The sequence below is a fragment of the Polypterus senegalus genome, chromosome 1 (genome assembly GCF_016835505.1).
Source record: "Polypterus senegalus isolate Bchr_013 chromosome 1, ASM1683550v1, whole genome shotgun sequence".
Lineage (NCBI taxonomy): Eukaryota > Metazoa > Chordata > Cladistia > Polypteriformes > Polypteridae > Polypterus > Polypterus senegalus.
In genome coordinates this window covers 79,050,311-79,068,005 of record NC_053154.1, presented here as the reverse complement: position 1 = coordinate 79,068,005, position 17,695 = coordinate 79,050,311, and the positions used below count along the sequence as shown (strand labels likewise).

The 17,695-nt window shown below is 31.6% G+C and overlaps 1 protein-coding gene across 3 annotated transcripts; it reads right to left on the bottom strand.

Annotated features, from left to right (window-relative positions):
- Window positions 1–360: 360 nt before the first annotated feature.
- LOC120527743 lies at window positions 361–15,363 on the bottom strand. 3 transcript variants are annotated; one of them, XM_039751521.1, is made up of 8 exons: window positions 15,261–15,363; window positions 12,780–13,097; window positions 9,724–10,035; window positions 7,268–7,375; window positions 7,149–7,179; window positions 3,079–3,122; window positions 2,174–2,220; window positions 361–2,016 (listed from the first exon to the last, which is right to left on the bottom strand). In XM_039751521.1, exons 1-8 carry the CDS (start codon window positions 15,262–15,264, stop codon window positions 1,942–1,944), a joined length of 939 nt encoding a protein of 312 aa, XP_039607455.1. In that variant the 5' UTR covers window positions 15,265–15,363; the 3' UTR covers window positions 361–1,941. The 3 variants fall into 3 exon arrangements, with proteins under 3 accessions (XP_039607455.1, XP_039607445.1, XP_039607464.1); XM_039751511.1 differs by lacking the exon at window positions 15,261–15,363 and adding an exon at window positions 13,813–13,891; XM_039751530.1 differs by lacking the exon at window positions 12,780–13,097.
- Window positions 15,364–17,695: the final 2,332 nt, after the last annotated feature.

The window sequence follows — 17,695 nt, the reverse complement described above, 5'->3', positions numbered from 1 at the left end:
GTCTTTAGTTAAAAGTTGGCTAAAGTAATCTCAAGACACTTACATAAGGCTTGCAATGTTAACCTCCACAGTGGTGCTTTTTCAGTTGGTAAGAAATCAATTTACCCATTTGATGCTTTTATTTATGTATTTTAGCCCAAGTTTTAAAAGTTCACATGGCCAATATTCATAATAAATTATGCTTGATAAAAAGTATGACCTTTGTATATAATATTATACAAAAAAGTAACAAATATAAAAGCTAAATGTTGGAAATTTATTCTTATTCAATTTATGAATCACAATATACACAAAACAGTTTAATGAAATACATGGTATACAATTGAAACTCAAATATAAAAAATTATGTTGTATAGCAAAATAAGCTGAGAACTCCTCCTTTACCCGGTTTAGAGAGCTATGTGATAGAAAGCCCAGTATACTAAACCAGTATCTCAATTACACTGAGACATCAGAATTGATTAAACCAAAGACCAGAATGTTTATTTTAGAATAGCAATGACAAATCCTTCCAGAAACTGAGAAACATTTCAGTTATTGCTTATAGAGAAAAATGTTACTTTTTCTAATCTTAGATAAAGTAAATCATTATTTTCTCTTTGAGTTGTGGAAACTGGGCTAATGTAATCTTAGATAAGTGAGCAACAATCTGGTGTAAGATACCATAATAGATTTTTTCATGATATAACTTGTCTGGTATAATTCATCTGATCCTACAATACTGCAAATTGTGCTATTGGAGGAGTAGGAAAGCCAGAACTACCTGACATGCAAAAACACATATTTATCCAGTATGGTCTGAGTGTAGAAAATTTCTAAAACATAAAACTAAGCAAGAAAAGTATCCAAATGCTAATTTTTGGTGAGATAAGAGAGACAACCTATGTTTGACATTAATCTACATTACTGAATGCTTTTCACAAAGTAACAAGCAATGTACCTTGTCACTGGTTAAATTCCATTTGTTTTTAGAGATCAAGAGGTAGTCTTACTTATATCTAAGGTATATTTAAAGGAAATATATTATCCAATTAATATGTTTTACAACATGAAGACGGATTTTTAGAAATAGCGTTTATTTGTTTATCAGTAAGGTCTCTTAAATCTTTTCATTGTGTTGCTTTTAATTTTTGTATTTTGTTTTGTTTTTTCATTTCCTATTTCTTTACATATAGTATACTCAGTATACTACTTTGCTGTATACAGTACTGTGTAATTGGGCTGCTCTTAGTTTTTATATTTTTTTATTTCTGAATATTTTCTATTGATTCAAAACTGTAATTGTCAAATCTGTTAACCTATTGGTCACCATATTTGAATTAGAAAAATGGTCAGACACCGATTTCAGTGAAATATTCACTCACTATATAAATAAAATATAGATAAAAAAATGTTTCTGATCTTTAAGTATTTTTAAACTGCCCAATCCAACATGTTAGGGTCTACTCATCAAACTGTCAAATCTTTGGAGTATTACCGTACATTATAACTAGAGTGATATGTATAATTTTAAAAGGTCCTTTCACATGTTCTGCTCATCACAATAAAGCATTGCAGATGCTGTGATGATTTTCATTCCACAATCTTCTGAAAAGCTTTGACTGTGAATGTAACAGATATTCACCTATTGCATTCTTAATTAGTATGCACTTTAGACTAAATATAGTAGGTTACACAATTACACATCGGGAGAATTAATGTGTGCTGTAAACTGCCTGTATGCCAGTATTTCAAGATAAATACATTTGTTTATTGTTCTGCATATACTGTGTAATATTCAGTTTGATAATATTTATTCAACAAAAGAAGCACAGCCACACTGTTATTTTAATTAATTCAAATACATATCCTTACATATATTTCTTCATTTTTTTTAAAAGGACAGCTGATTTGCACAGAAAATAAAACATTCCATAAGTCAGCACAGTTTGTACATCTTTGTCATTCCTGATTTCTATACCACCGTTTAACCTGGGGTCTTAACTCCAGACTGGCATATTGCACCTCCTCCCTTTCCTGCAGTTAAAAGAAGATAATCATTCATATTTTAGGTAATTTGCTTTTTCTTTAATATTTTATAGAATATTAATAACAACTTAATAAGTAAATTATTATTTAATGAAAGGTAAAGGACAACTAGACCACATTAACTTTTAAGAAATAAAATGTTTACCATTACTTCTTGAGTTCCTCGGGAGAATCGATTTGCACTTTTTTGTCCTGAAAAAGTTAAAAGCAATGAAGAAGAAAATACTAGTTTTTATTCAACATTACAACATCCTGTTGACTAGTGAATGTTTCACTCCTAGGAAATGTGATCTCCATTATGCAAGGAGTGGAGAACTTGTAGTTGCTGGTAAAATCGTTGTAAATGTCTGGCGCAAGAAGTGAGGAGTTGAAAATTGGGGCAAGCTGTTGGATCGCTGTAGCAATAACTGAAGAAGGGCAGGTCACTATTTTCTCGGTGCTAATGTCCCTCATACCTTTTTTAAGGAGCCATTCTGAGTAATGTGTCTCCTGGAGACAGCATTAATATCAAAGGCAAAAATGTTGGAGCCTTGGATGGACAGTAAAGTAAAGTAACATTCCTGCCCACCTATTATTTTTAAATACTGGAAAAATGTCCCACCGAATAGAGAGCGATAACAGTGCAAGCAGTTAACAATATGAATACACAACACCAAGATCATTTGCTTTTTTGAATGATTCCTTTTTTCTTAGTCTGTCAATCCATTCCTTCATATATGTCTGAGCACCAAATCATTATTGTGTTTTGAAAAAAAAAAAACCTTTTACATTTCGGGTCTTAAGATAAACAAGAGGTGATCTTTGTAATAACTATTTGAAAGTGTACACCTTACTCTTTCCAAAAAAATACTATATTGTGCTTCATAATTCATCACATCTTTCTGTGAGGACAAATGCAACACTTAGACAAGCAAACAATAACAGAACTAAAAAAAAAATCTTGCCGTTCGCCTCACTAGACCAGTTGTAATTGAGCACCGTCAAGGAGATTATTAAAGTATTAGTGATATACTGTATAAAGTTGCATTGACCTGTATAGAAATAACATACCTGTTCGCTTTTTGCATCTTAAATGTGCTTGCCTTTCATTTTTGCTGCAAAAAAGGTCAATATGGGATACACTTCAGCAGATGTAATAAAATATCAGTAACTATGGCACACATTAAGGTTTTCAAGGTTGTAAAGTCAGATAAGGGATCTCACAGTTTTAATAATGTAATTAAAATAAAAAAAATGGTTTCGGTGTGTGTGGAGTTTGTACACATTCTTTATGAATGTGGTGTTGTTTTTTTTTGTCTGGTATGTCAGCCTTCCACCCACATTTCAAAGACATGCAGGTTAGGTTAGCGGGTGATTCTAACTGACCTTGTGAGAATGTGTGTGCATGAATGTTATTTGCAATGCCATTGTAGCCCATCTAAGGTTGATTCTTTGATTCGTATATTTTGTTACTATTAGATTGGATATTGCAAAATGTCCACATGAGACAAAATGTGGAATAACAGATAGCTCATTGTGTTAATCTTTGAAGCCTTAGCACAGACAAAATAATTTGCCTCCAGTTTCACAGATATAGGCCACAATCATTAACAATGTCTCACTGTCTTCCTGTTCTTCTGTGTTTGAGGTATAAACAGATTTTTTTATTGACGGTGTACAAGTCAAGCATTAATTGTGGTTTGTCTGAATTAAAACAGTTTGTTTCAGTAGCAACAGTGAAATGTCTAAGTAAAATGCAAAAAAAAAGACTAAATCAAGATGATTATAAATATATAAAATCAAGAAAAATTGCAGGGTACATATAAAAGACAATATAGTTCTTCACATTAAAAATAACATGCGACTTTTTAATTTAGTTTATAACACATCAAATGCAATTACAACATATTTTACACTGTAACAAGTTAAAAAACTTTGACTGATAGAGGAAAAAAAACTTTACAATGCATGTTTAATAATGCTTAACTTTTTTTTCTGTTGATGGGACTGTGTTATGGTGGTTTCATTCTGAAATCTTACAGTTCCAAGAAACTGCACTGAAAGCCAGTCCTTGACCCTATGTCAGTGGTTCTCAACCTGTGGGGCGGGCCCCCCTACGGGGCACGAAGTAACAAAAAGGGGGGCGCAAAGAAGTGAAAAAAAGAAAACGAATCGAAAATATGAAAAATACATGTATTGAAACCAAAACAAATTAACTTAAACAACATTCTGATACTACAAAAATAAATATAGAGTTAGATAAATGTCGATAAAAGTTAAGTAGGTATAATACAATATGCATCTATGATATATCATTAATTAAAAAGGAACAAATTGGTATTAGTGGGCTCCTTTTAAAAAAACTTTAGGGGGGCGCGATTAAAACTGTTATGAAAACTCGGGTTGCAAATTCTTGAAGGATGAGAAACGCTGCCCTATGTGAAGTTTACATGTTGTAACCATATGTCTGCTGGAATCCTCTGATTTCTCCTCAGTCTAACACCTTTGGTTAGTTTGTTTTGCAGCTTTAAATTGGTACAGCATGACTGAAAATTGTCATCCATTCCAAATTTTGGCATGTATTGCACACAGTGTTGTCAGAATAACTTCCATCCCCCATGAAATAAACAGGTTAATAAGGCAGTTTGAATGACAGACGTTGTCTACCCATTCAACGTGTTATAAAAGTAATATTTAATATTAGTTGTTTTTATTTTATTCTATTTGTTTACCAGCAATTGATGATAAAAGTGGGAGAAAAACCTTGTCAAGACTGTTGTACCTCATGTGTGTAGTGTAGCCAGTGGCATGAAGAGAGGTTTGCTAATAATATTTGACGGCAGAGAAGCGATTCTAGGGATTCTGGGTGCCCCAAGCAAAAAACTCCAAGGGCATTTTAATTCTGATAAAATTAGATTCAATAAAACAACACAATAAATATAACATTTACAGTATATAGAAAATGGAAAAACATTAATAGAATAAGGTAAATTTTAAAAATAAATTAAAAGATTAATAAAATGTAAATAAATGTAAGGTGTACAAGCAAAATATAAATACAAATCGCATGCTGTAATATTTAAAATAATATCTAAAAACTGCATTTAATAGAAATTTTAAAAAGCAAAAAATGGCTTGTAAATGTATTACTGTAACCTTCAAAATCACTGCGGGCAATTGAAGTTAGAGCTTGGGATGAAAGGCTCTCCTTGCACATGGTGGATCTCAAACGAGATTTAAATAGCTTTAAAGATGGAACCTTCTCTAACCAGAGGCAACAGTGATAGGAACAGTCAGGACTGCTGACGGACAACATTTTGACTTCGTAGACTTCTTCTCTGTTACCCACTCACATTACATCTGAATTGGCGCTGCTGATTTTGGGCACACATTGACTACAGTGGGGTCAAATGAGACTGAAGACAAATCAGAAATAGCCAGATTGTCTAAATAAGTTGAGTCAATCCAATTTTTGCTTCCAGACATAAAAAAAACTCTTCATTATTTATGAAATCTGCTGGTGACTAAAATAGCTTTCACAAACATCAGGCTATATCTGTTAAGTGATATACAAATTGCGTCAATTGCCATACTAATGTTAGTTGTTCGAAGTGAGGTCTATAGCTAATTGCAGTTCAACCTTGATTTTAAACCTACATTTGATACTTCTTTCAAAATTCTATGTTTAAGAAATATGAAGTCCACTGTGTATACAGCGGCTTGACGGCATGTTTCCTGGCCTCCTATATGTTGCCGCTTCAATAACTTGCATCAGGGATTTGGTTAGGCATCCAACATTGTTATTGGATGTATAAATAAGGAACATATACAAGCTAAAATAATGTCTCTCTGGGTAAACTTGAAAGACTTAAAGGCTTAAATAAACAGGTCTTTAAAATTGTGTCTTGGTTTTCAGATGGACAATTAAAAAAAATGCATCAATCTCTTTTAAATGGAGTGTTAAAAATGTAAAAGCTTCTATTTAGAAGTCACAATGAACATTTTATTTTCCTTGCAAATTTCATTGAAGATTAAGGATGCTAAATTTTTAAAAATGTTTAGAAAATCATCCCACTCATTAATGCGGATAAACATAACAACAATACATGTTTTCACGTTATATGCTTAATAAGCAAAACCTTAAATCATTTTTAACTTGTATTCTGAAAGTATATATTAAAGACTTATCAGCAAAATCATCTATGTATTTTTGGTTGTTTTTTTGTCGCAAATATACATTAAATTCATTAAGCTGAAATTATTGCAATTAAATTCATTAAATAGAAATTGTCTGCATATCTAAAGTGCTTTTAGTTAATGGAATATGTACAATATAAATATTTCATGTAACTGTGCAATTCATTAACTTTAAAGTCCACAACCAACTCTAGGAGATATAAAAACACTGTACTGAGTGTATGCATTATTAATACTTTAATATCCTGTAAATCCTAGTGTAGCTCTTTTGAGAGAATCAGTGTCTAGCCTAGCAGCAATCTCCTCAAAATGGAATGCATAAATCCAGCACAAGATGAATACAAAGACCAGCACACATGGGAAAAATTGACAGATGCAAGAAACCAGAGTTCCTATAGGGAAAGACACACAAACACCCCAGCGGGGGTCCAAGCAACATGAAGTGTTAACTCTTTTAGCACCATCACTACGCTGGTAGAGCAGATGAAAATCTGCTTTACTTGTTTTTAAGTAAATATGTACCCTAAATGTGAAAACAATTGAACTGAGTTTAAATAGCAACAACAAAGAGCTTTCACTTTAATATTTTGTAATTTAGCGTTTCTCAACCTTTAAGTATTTGTGACCCGAGTTTTCATAACAGTTTTAATCGCGCCCCCCCCTAACATTTTTTTGAAATGTAGATGCATGTTTTATTATACCTACTTAACTTTTATCGACATTTATCTAACTCTATATTTATTGTTCTAGTATCAGAATGTAGTTTAAGTTAATTTGTTTTGGTTTCAACAGATGTTTTTTTTTCATATTTTTGATTCTTGTTTTCTTTTTTTTCACATCTTCGTGCCCCCCTAGGGGGGCCTGCCCCACAGGTTGAGAACCACTGCTGTAATTCATAAAAAGTGTATTGTATAAGCAGCAGTTAGTTTACAATAAGTACTCACCTATCATCACTCACATATCTATTTGCTTTACCTATGAAAGAAAAGCATAAATAAGTACATTGCAATGGTCCATATTAGATGCACTTTTCATAAAATGTCAAATTATATTTTAAATTTACCTGAATGTGTTTTCACCCAGCAGCAAATAAGATTTATAATTAACAATGTAGTTAGAAGGAGGCAACCTACAATTTGAGCTCCCAAATAGAGTATGCAATTAACAGGTTCTGAAAGGAAAGATTCATAGACATTTGTTTAACAGACAGGTAAATGAGTGGTAGTTGACTTATATTTACACACCAGCTATATGTGACTTAACATTCAGTACTTTTTACTCTTCTGTTTTTGTAATTTGCATTTTACAATATTTTTTTGTGTTTTAACAAAGACATTATTTTTAATTCACAAAACCAATGCACAAACTTGTACTTTCATGTATATTATATTTTTCAATTCAAGCTCTTAATCACCCATGCACAGACACATAAACCTATGAATATTATTAAATTAATATATTAATTTAGTACAGGAGGGCGGCAATTTAGAAGATATGCTATATGTATGTATGCATTTATTTTATATAACTACCAACCTAATTCATGAAGGACAGAAACCTATTTCAGCATCACCAAGGTTACCTGGAAAAATAAATACACTGACTTGGGAAGAACTTGCAATATCCAAGCAGAAACTGAATAGTGTACAATTTATATCTACTTTTATGTAACCATTAGGCATCAGAATTTGCTACTGAGAGGCTACACATTGTATATGATATGTAACACACATTAGTCCATTCATTTAATCCAGTTCAGTATCACACAGGAATCAGTACTAATAAAGGTCCATTACAGGGCACATTCACACATATACCCAGCTCATTTGCACTCGGCTGCTTTACAAATGTCAATCATCCTTATACTGAACATAAATGAGATGAATAAAACAACAACAATCTGCAAACCCAACAGTCTATTCTTGGGCTAGGAATCAAACGCAGGACTTTGGTTCTGTTCAGCATTAAACACTGGACTACCATGCTGCCATCTATGTTCTATAAAATCATACAGTATGTCATAATGTTTACATGTTTTGATTTCAAATAGGTATGGTATGTATTTAACTGTGCCATAATTTAAAATTTCCAAATTTCATTGTAAGCTTTTATATTATAACTTATGGTTGATGGAATTTTGTGTTAAGGCTAGTAAAGGTACCCAGAAAATTGCTGGCAGCAGTTCCTGCTAGGTCACTACCATATGCATTATGCATTATACTACCTAAAATATGCACTTTTTGGGCCCCATTTCTAACATCCTTTAGAGGTTCTTTGAGAATTTTCCTCAGGCTTTGTTGATAACTAGTGTCCCAAAAATAGTATAATAACAGGAACAGAGCTGTGTTGCTTATCATTTGTCTTAGCTATTGCAGAGCTCATCTCATATTTCTCTGCAGGGTATGTTTGAACTGTAAAGCATATCCACCTAGGCTAGGGTTCTCAAAAGAACTTTAAAAAGCTTTCATATATAATGAAAATGTATTCTTCATTTGGTAATACCTTGCCTCTTCACTGTTCAGTAACAAAAAGACTTTATACTGTTTTATCATAGTTACTTCTTCAGACAAGACTTAATCATGACATTTTGCCTGAAGAACAGGCCGGAGTTGCCTCAAAAGCTTGCATATTGTAATATTTTTAGTTAGCCAATAAAAGGTGTCATTTTGCTTGACTTCTCACTACATTCATAATGGCTAACACGCCACAACACCCTAATGCTTCATTATAAAAATCAAAGATTTTTGACTGATATACTGCACAACCCTCCTTTTGAATCAACAATTTATTCTCTAGCTGAGTCTTTTATTCTTGAAGAAACTGTAAAATGCTTAATGTATACATTTTCTAGTTGTTCACCATGATCATAAACCATCACAAAAAAAGATTAACTTTGATACATTATTTGCATATATCAAAAATAATTTGGAAATATTTAGAAAGTGATTTATTTCAAAAGCAAGTTATTCCTGTTACAAAATGTTGCCTGTATACTTTCACATCATCATTTACAGTATATGAGAATGTAATGTTCAACATACAGAATGTTTAATGACTTTTTCCTGTTTTTCGTTCACTTAAGTGTGACATTATCATTTTAACTATATGTGCTATAATCCAAGTAATATTACATTTTTTTAAATATTTTGTAGCATTAAATGTCTACAAGCTAAATTTTAAGAGGTTGATATAATAGTTATTATGTGAAAAACAAATAACATTTGGATGTTGCTTATAATACCTCTTCACAAAAGTAACAGTATTCTAATTAACATAACATATTAATGACAAAGGTCAACATTTTATCACAACCAGTTCCTTAATGGTTTCAAGCAGGATAGTGCAATCTTAAGGCATATGTCATTTTATATGAACTTGTAATTGCTAATATAACTAAAACATAGTATTTCTCAAAAAATATAAATTATATATATATATATATATTAAATTTTTTTCTTTGCAATCTACAGTACATTTTGTATTTTCTTTTCCGATAATGATTGTAACGATTTCAAGTACCTGATTTTTTAACACTTTTTGTTAAGTATTCACCACTCTCCGTTTTCACAATGCAAGTAAATGTATCTCCACTTGTCCAGTTCCTCAACGGAATGATGAACTGATTTCTGAGATAGTGCTTGGCTGATGGGTCATTGACAAGCCTTCCAAAGTCAGATCTCCCCTCTTGAATGATGCCTGATATGTTCCAAAAGATTTTAGCAAAATTTACGCCAAATACCAGACAGGTCAGAACAGTGGTGGCATTATTGTATGAATCTCCATCCTCTGACGGAATCAATATTACAAGTGAGGTGGGTACATCAGGCTGTTCTGTACGGATAAAAGGCATTCACATAAACAAAGGTTAATTTATAATCAGCTGGAAATAAATGTCAGAATTACAAATTATGGAGATTTCCTTGGCCATCGTTTAGCATTATTGTCAAGCAATCACAATAGCACTGAAATGTACACATATGGGAAGCTAGTTCATTCACCACACTAATTTACTGTGCGATTTGGAGCAGTTGTACCACAGTATTCCAACTATATGTATATAACAATAAATGATATCTTGTATACTCCATCAAATAAAGAAATAGATTAATTGACTGGTAGCCCAGGAAAGGTAGTTTTGATAGAATTGAACAGAAATTCCAGAGTATTATTGAAACAATTAACCCCAAAACGCATTTAAACTCACATTAAGGTGTCCTTTGGTGGCATAACATTTGGTATATTATAACACTGCTGATAGAAAAGCATAATTCAATTTTAATTTTTTTTTTCAAAACATTTACACTTGTATACAAATTAGCTTGTCCAAAAAGGGAGATTTCAAGTTGAATTTAGAGGAGAGAAATCTATCAAAGAGAAAACCAGACCTGTGCATGAGGAACCTTAAACTGATAGCTAGATCCTATATATTGATACTCTGTAGCCCTTACCAGACTTAAGAAGTTGAAACGAGATTGTGTTTTGTTATTGTTTGATTAATGCAAATCTAAAATGTGAGTTTTTTTTTCTCTCTATCTTTTAACTTTACAAAGATAAGGCTTAAATGTAAACAGTCACAGATCTTTAAATTAAATTTTGGAGGACAGGCGCAATATTAACTGAGTCTTAGCAGTTAAATAATGACTAAATAAATAACTGTAAATTTTAAAAATGTATATCAAAAAGCAGTGTCCATGGCCATGGGAAAAAATATAAATAATTAATTGATCTACATGATTAACAAGGTTAGCAAGAAACAATATTATATAAAATGTTTATATTTCTAGTTGTTGTATGCACAAGTTTGCATTACAGTACAATTCAATGTTATATGGGGTATTTATTATGAAATGCTGTATTTAAAAAATAAATGAGTAGTTCTTGAACAATTCACTATAAAATGGTATTTTATTTTCAGAATTATGAAACTCAGCAGCATAATATCTTGAGCGGCTAACAAGGAAAATGTTCACACTTTGGTCCACCATGTTGTAAAGAGAAACCATGTTTATCTGGATTGCTAATATAATAAAACTATTTTTTGTGTGCAATTTCATTGTTAAATAATTTTTAAACATGTAAAAATGTTTATATGTCCTAATTGTACATATACAAATTATACACTCTTTTCCAGGCAAAACACTTTCAACATTGATTATTACACTGGCAAACTGCTGTGCACCATTAAGTAAAGCTAGATATGGGCGAAAAATGCATCATTTTGCTTTCTAAAGAATAAATATTTTAGCTTTGCTAGCAGATGGTATTCAAATATTTATATTTGTATTATTTATGCATGTGCTCTGAATTTGTTTTAAAATTTTATTACAATTATGTTCTGTTTTTGAAGATGTATTCATTTATATGGGATATATAATGATGTGAACAGTGTTCTCCAAAAGTGCATTATTATTGTTTGTAATTTACTATTTATTAAAATATTATTTTTATATTTATGTAGCAAGCACAATAGTCATAAGCAGTAACAAATACTATACTGTGATTTATGCTTTAAATGATAATGCATACAAAAAAAGTTGTCTATATGTAAATATAAATAAAAAGTGTAATTTGTACATAGCAGAAGTATGATTCTAAGCAGCCACAGAATGTAAACGGGAATAAGAGAAGGCTATTTTCTAAATATTTGTCTAAATATCCAAAGTCAAGTCTAACTATCCAAACCAGATTCTAGTTTAGGTTTTTTGAACTTTTTTCTTGTAACTGTTTAGAGTACTCCTTTTCTGAGGGTTAAAAATGAATATGGAGTTCTTTCATTTTTTTATCTGGTTTTTGTAAAAAAAATTTAAAAAAAGTAGAGCGACTCAGCAATGCAGTGGTAATGCTGCTGCACTGCAGTAAGAACACCAGGGTTTATGTCCTGGGTTCACCCACGTGGACTTTGCATGTTCTCCCCATGTCATTGTTTGGGTTTTCATCTGGGTTCTCTGGTTTCCTCAAACTGTCCAAAGACATACAGGTTAGGTGAACTGGCAATGCTAAAGTGGCTCTAGTGTGTGTTTACCTTGCGATTGATTGGCACCCTGTCACGGGTTTGTTGATGCCTTACGCCCTATGTTAGATGAAATAGGGTCCAGGTGAAATAGTATAAAACAATACCCCACCTGCTAATGTGTGAAATTTGTCATTTTTAAACTTTTGCGAGTGGCTCTTAGAGGACTCGGACCACTGGTAAAAAAATCAGTTATCAGAAATACAATATTATAATATTCATGAGCATCATCCTCGAAAATGATACTCCACATGCCTGTATTACTAATCCCAATTTTTGAAGTTTGAAAGTTGATTAACTTTTTTCAAAATTGCATATTTTCTTTTAAATAAAACATTAGACATAAAGACACACCAATGTTCTCACCAAATATAACCATAGCACACTGTTATTTTTAATATAAAATATTCTGTTTTTTCATAAAGTTATTCAAAGTTACTTTGGCAAATATACAATTTTCCTAGTTTTATGATAGAACAGATTAATTTTCTTCTAGTTCTTGTTTTATTTTTTTCACAATTAATAATAGGACCACTATGAGCCCCTTTTACTTAATCTCACTTACCTATTACAGTTAATGCTGTCCCATTTCCCATAAAGAAAACTGAGTTCTTTAAATACATGCAGACATAAGTCCCAGAGTCTGTCAGCTGTGCATTTCTTATTGTGAGATTGCATTTTGTGTCTACTGGTTTACCATTTTGAATATGTTGACCAGGAAATTTAATACTATGATAAACATCCAGAGTGTTCTCAAAATTAATTTTTAGCCACACAACAGTAAAGCAGAAGCCCCTGAAATCTTCAATGTAACATGTTAAGTTCACTTCATGTCCAGCTCTGATCTTTGCAGACTGAGGAGTTTGATAAACAACTGCAGGTACTAGTTAGATGGAAAACAAATTGAGTTATTAATGCTGCATCTCATAAAGGTGTCTTACAAAAGGTATATTCTATAAGTCTGTAGTAATTACAGTACATTTTTTAATTTTCATATTGAATACTTCATTTTATATCAATGATGAAAAAAACAATTTACGTATTCAAGAGCATATTTTTTTAGTCCTAAATGTACAAACAATTTATAATTTGTTATTTTAGGAAAAACATGACTTTTGCATTATAATTCTAAACAAGAAACTCAGGGAATGGGAATATTATTAAAACATTCGACTGTCTGAAATGTTCATACATTTCCATCATGGGTGATTGGTCAGTCTTCAAATAAAAGCACATAATGATACATTTACTTTTTAACTGAATATCACAATTTGTTTGTTTTTTTACTTTTAGTTATTCTTCATTATTTTCTGAAAATCAAACTGACATGCAAGGTTAAAGACATTTGAGAAACTTCACACATAAAAATAACACTTTATTGTCTGCCTCTCTTATTCTATGTTAATTAATGTTGACTTATTTTATTTTCTTACTGTGTCTTTTATTTTTCTATTCTTCATTATGTAAAGCACTTTGAGCTACTTTTTGTATGAAAATGTGCGATATAAATAAATGTTGTTTTTGTTGCCTTTGAACAACTCACTTCAAAATCAAATGAATCAATTAATGTAATTGCTGTAATAAACATAAAATTTTACCTGCTGATATATGATAGAGGAGGACCACAAGAATCAGCATGACTAGCCGTTGATTAAACAGTGCAATGAAATCTCTCTGTGGTGCACGGTCTTGAACACAGCCTCAGAATTACGGGCCGTGATATTGTAAGGAAACCTGCTGCACCAATAGAGAGGCGGGAGAACAAATATGAAACACACCTTATAAGAACAGGCTGGTGCCTCTGTCTTTACTCAACATACAATGTTAATTTTTAAGAATGAGTCCAATGGGTAGATCAAAGTGAGGAGCAAGGTTATTGAGTATATTGAGAGAATGTTTTGGATACAAAAAATAAAGGTCAGTGTTGTTTCTGATCAGACATGTCAAGTGGGAAGAAGAATTGCCTTTACTGAAGTTAAATATACTTGAAATTGGAAAAATACTGAGGCACAAAATCTGTTCCATACTGTATATCACAAGCATTTATGAAAGTCAAGCAAGACAGACAGACTAAAGCAAAAAACAACGAAATGTCAGTGAATTCTTGGTTGCGTTCCTGAATATTATTACACACAGTGAATCCAGTTCGATTTACAATACATAAATTAATCCCACACACACATTTTCATTGTTTAGATATTGATTGTGTAACTATGAGTAAACCTGGGAAGCCATGTAAAATTACCTAGCAGAGGTAAGGCACAGAATTGCATCAATATGCTGCTCTATCAATGCAGCAATATAAAATACTTTCATCTTGAAACTACAAAACATCTGCTCCTGCCTACAATGGTACACTTAAAGCAGTTTAGATCCCTAGTAGTTGCAAAATGCATCCTTACAAAACAAACTATTACATTTTGCTAGAGACTAAATTCTTCATATTACACCATGTATGTGGACAGAATGTAGTGTCAGGTATTGATGATTATGTGATTTGTCTAGTCAATATTTACTGCACATTTCATAACAGAGTCCCAAAAAATGAAGACCACTAACTGGATTTGTTACCACACTCAGATACTAAAAGTGCCAAAGAATGTCAGAGAAGAAATGGAAGTCAAAAAAGACCCTAAAACAAGATTGCATAATTTTCTGTTTCTCTTGGCTATTGCCATTGTCCGTTTCAAATGTTTGACTCTCTATCACTGCTTGTCTCTGTTAAGTTACTTGTGTGCAAAGTTTCATCCATCAATGTTTTAGTCAACTTTTTTCCATCATATTGAGTGGGAAGGCAGAAATAAATCTAGAACAGAAAATCAGTCCACAGTTGGGCAACCTGAATCACAACTGGCCTAATACAGGCTTTCGAAACAATATGAAATACCTTTTGACAGATAAAACATATATTTTTACATTCAAATAACATGTAAACTCCATACTGAATGTACTCCAGCTAATACAGGGACCAAGCGGTGCAAGATAGTAAACATGATTTTATTTTTAAGCTGAATATAATATATTAAGCTACAAATACCACACTTACCCATGGTTTGTTCAAGTCAACATCTTTGTCAGTTACAGGTGAAAAGTTTCCACAAAGCGGTTTGCATTTAAGCTATATCACTTTTCTTATTGTTTTTTTTTTTTTTGTCATCTGCTTAGGAAACAATACCTGTGTAGACATAAAACGCATTTAACAGTTTTTTTGTTTTTTGTAAGCATGGAAACTTGGTCGTCTAGGCCTCATGCCCAGGAACACATCTGCATTCACATTTCAGCTAGTATTGAAATATTTTCTTGATCTAGACAATGTTATAATGACAGTGAATTTAAACATTTTACAAGTTTTTTTTTTTTTTTCCTATCTGCTTCATTAGGATTCAAATGAGTGGACATTTGGCAAAAAGATAAAATGATCCTAATGATAAAAAATAGGACAATTTTAAAAAATAATTAAAATGTATTTTCAATTATGTTTTAACAAAGATTTGTGTGTTGTTTTCAGAAAAAATAAGAAACACTAAAGTCAGTCTCTATATTCTCTATATACTGCAGTTACAATAGTAATTAATGTGGCAGAATCAAATTCTAATGGTCACTGCACCTTAATGTGGTTAAATGATTCTTGGTTTACTTCCCCTTTTTACTTAATAATTAATGCAGGGTTAAAAATAATGCTGATACAGGATGTGCAGCATATAAAACATTGTTGCTCTTAAAAATGACCTTTAAATAAAATATTTAGAGATGCAGATTATCAAGGGGTTTATTACAATAAAGCAGAATCTATTGTGAAAGCTCAAGTACAAAAGGCAGGCATCTCAATTATTTCAAAAGAAAACCAGTTTATAGATATGAATCTTTCAAAACAATAAAGTTTCTTTAAAACAGACTTTTAAGTATAGAATATAAAACAAACTGACCACTCTTATTAATTGGTTTTCTTAAATAAAGTAAAATCTTTTTTATTTACAGGCACTTCTTTGCAAAGCCCTATAACATTTGAGTTAATATTGTAAATATAAAAACAAAGTGAACAACTATAAGTTAAAAAGCTTACATATAATAAAAAGAATCCATTAACTTGAAAATGGAGTTTGTTAAAAATGAACACTGTACTATTGTACAGTATATGTAATGATACAAGATGACTGAAAAAATCATCTGGAGTTAAGTACAGCCTGAACAGATGAGCTTTTCATTCCATCCAGCACTGTGAAAGCTTCAGTAAGGTCTAGTCTTTTTGAGCAAATTGTGCTACCACTGTGTGGTCAGGTCAGAGAAAGGAAGGAAGGAGTAAAACCATAAATAAATTTATTTTGCTATACTGAAGCCATTGAAATGCTAGGAGTGAAGAAATATTGCAAACCAATATTTAAAGTGTTAAAAATATGCAGTAAAATGTGCCAATTGCATAAGGTCTAATTAACATTTATTCAAAATGTAATTTAATGAGCAAATTGAAATTCTGGGAGTTTAATCCATCTAATATTTCCAAGCTGCATTAAGCCAAAAGACTGTAACTGCACTGGTTGTACAATATTTCTTTTTTTTAATGATGTATTGGGGGGAAACTTTTCATATCTATAAATTCATAGCAACTTACATTATATGTCATATAGTGCCTTTCATTATCTGTCTGTTGTGAGGGGAAATGTATTTGATTATGTTCATGTCATCAAGGTTGAAGCCCTTGTTTCAGTTAGAGTATTGGACTGTTATGAATTACATTTATATAACATATTTTTAAACTATTAAACACCTGTTAAGCTGTCAACTCACCCTGTAATAGTGTCTGTTTCAAGGAACAAACTTGTATTGCCATGTAAAGAACCACTTACATCTTTGTTTACCTGCCAATATATAAGAAGTAACCCAGTGTTTTTAAGAGAAGAAAGGAAAAGCATAACTGATGTGTACGCTTACTTCTTCCCCACAGTGATGTGGGAGCTTTTACAGTTTTTTTCTTTAAAGATAAGGAAACCATTTGAAAGAATAAAGGTGAAATTAACAGAGCCATTGTGAAGCCTTGAGTCAGATTATTTTCAGTGACAAGTGGAACCTTTTGTGAATTAAGAAACTACAGTGCATGCATTTATAAAAATTGATGATCAAAAGAAAATAAATAATAATTTATTAAATTATATTAAATCAATATGAAAGAATAAGGATAACCATGCAGCTTTGTAAAGGATGCATTAAAAAACAGACTTCACAAGCATGTTCCAAATCAAACAGATTGCAATGTGGTCAAGTTTATGAATCAACGCAAGTATTTTTGTTCTTTTAGATCAAGAATTAAATTAAACTTTATCTAATATTTGTCTTTAATTGTACAGGGTAACCATGGCAACTATGTTGATTTCAGATTTGATCTAAGATTCAAATGTTTCAGCTACAAAATAATGCAATTGTTAATTGTGCAGGAAATATCACCAATCAAGATTTCATGCCCTTTGCTACCAGGGTAAAATTAGA

What these genes read in the sequence shown, in the direction of transcription:
- LOC120527743 (XM_039751511.1), bottom strand. Translation starts at nt 13,852, where the DNA reads ATGCTGATTCTTGTGGTCCTCCTCTATCATATATCAGCAG. An exon ending in CCTCTATCATATATCAGCAG is followed by an intron (nt 13,098 to 13,812) that starts GTAAAATTTTAT and finishes CCATCTAACTAG; the next exon opens with TACCTGCAGTTGTTTATCAA. An exon ending in AAGATGCAAAAAGCGAACAG is followed by an intron (nt 2,221 to 3,078) that starts GTATGTTATTTC and finishes TAACTTTTTCAG; the next exon opens with GACAAAAAAGTGCAAATCGA.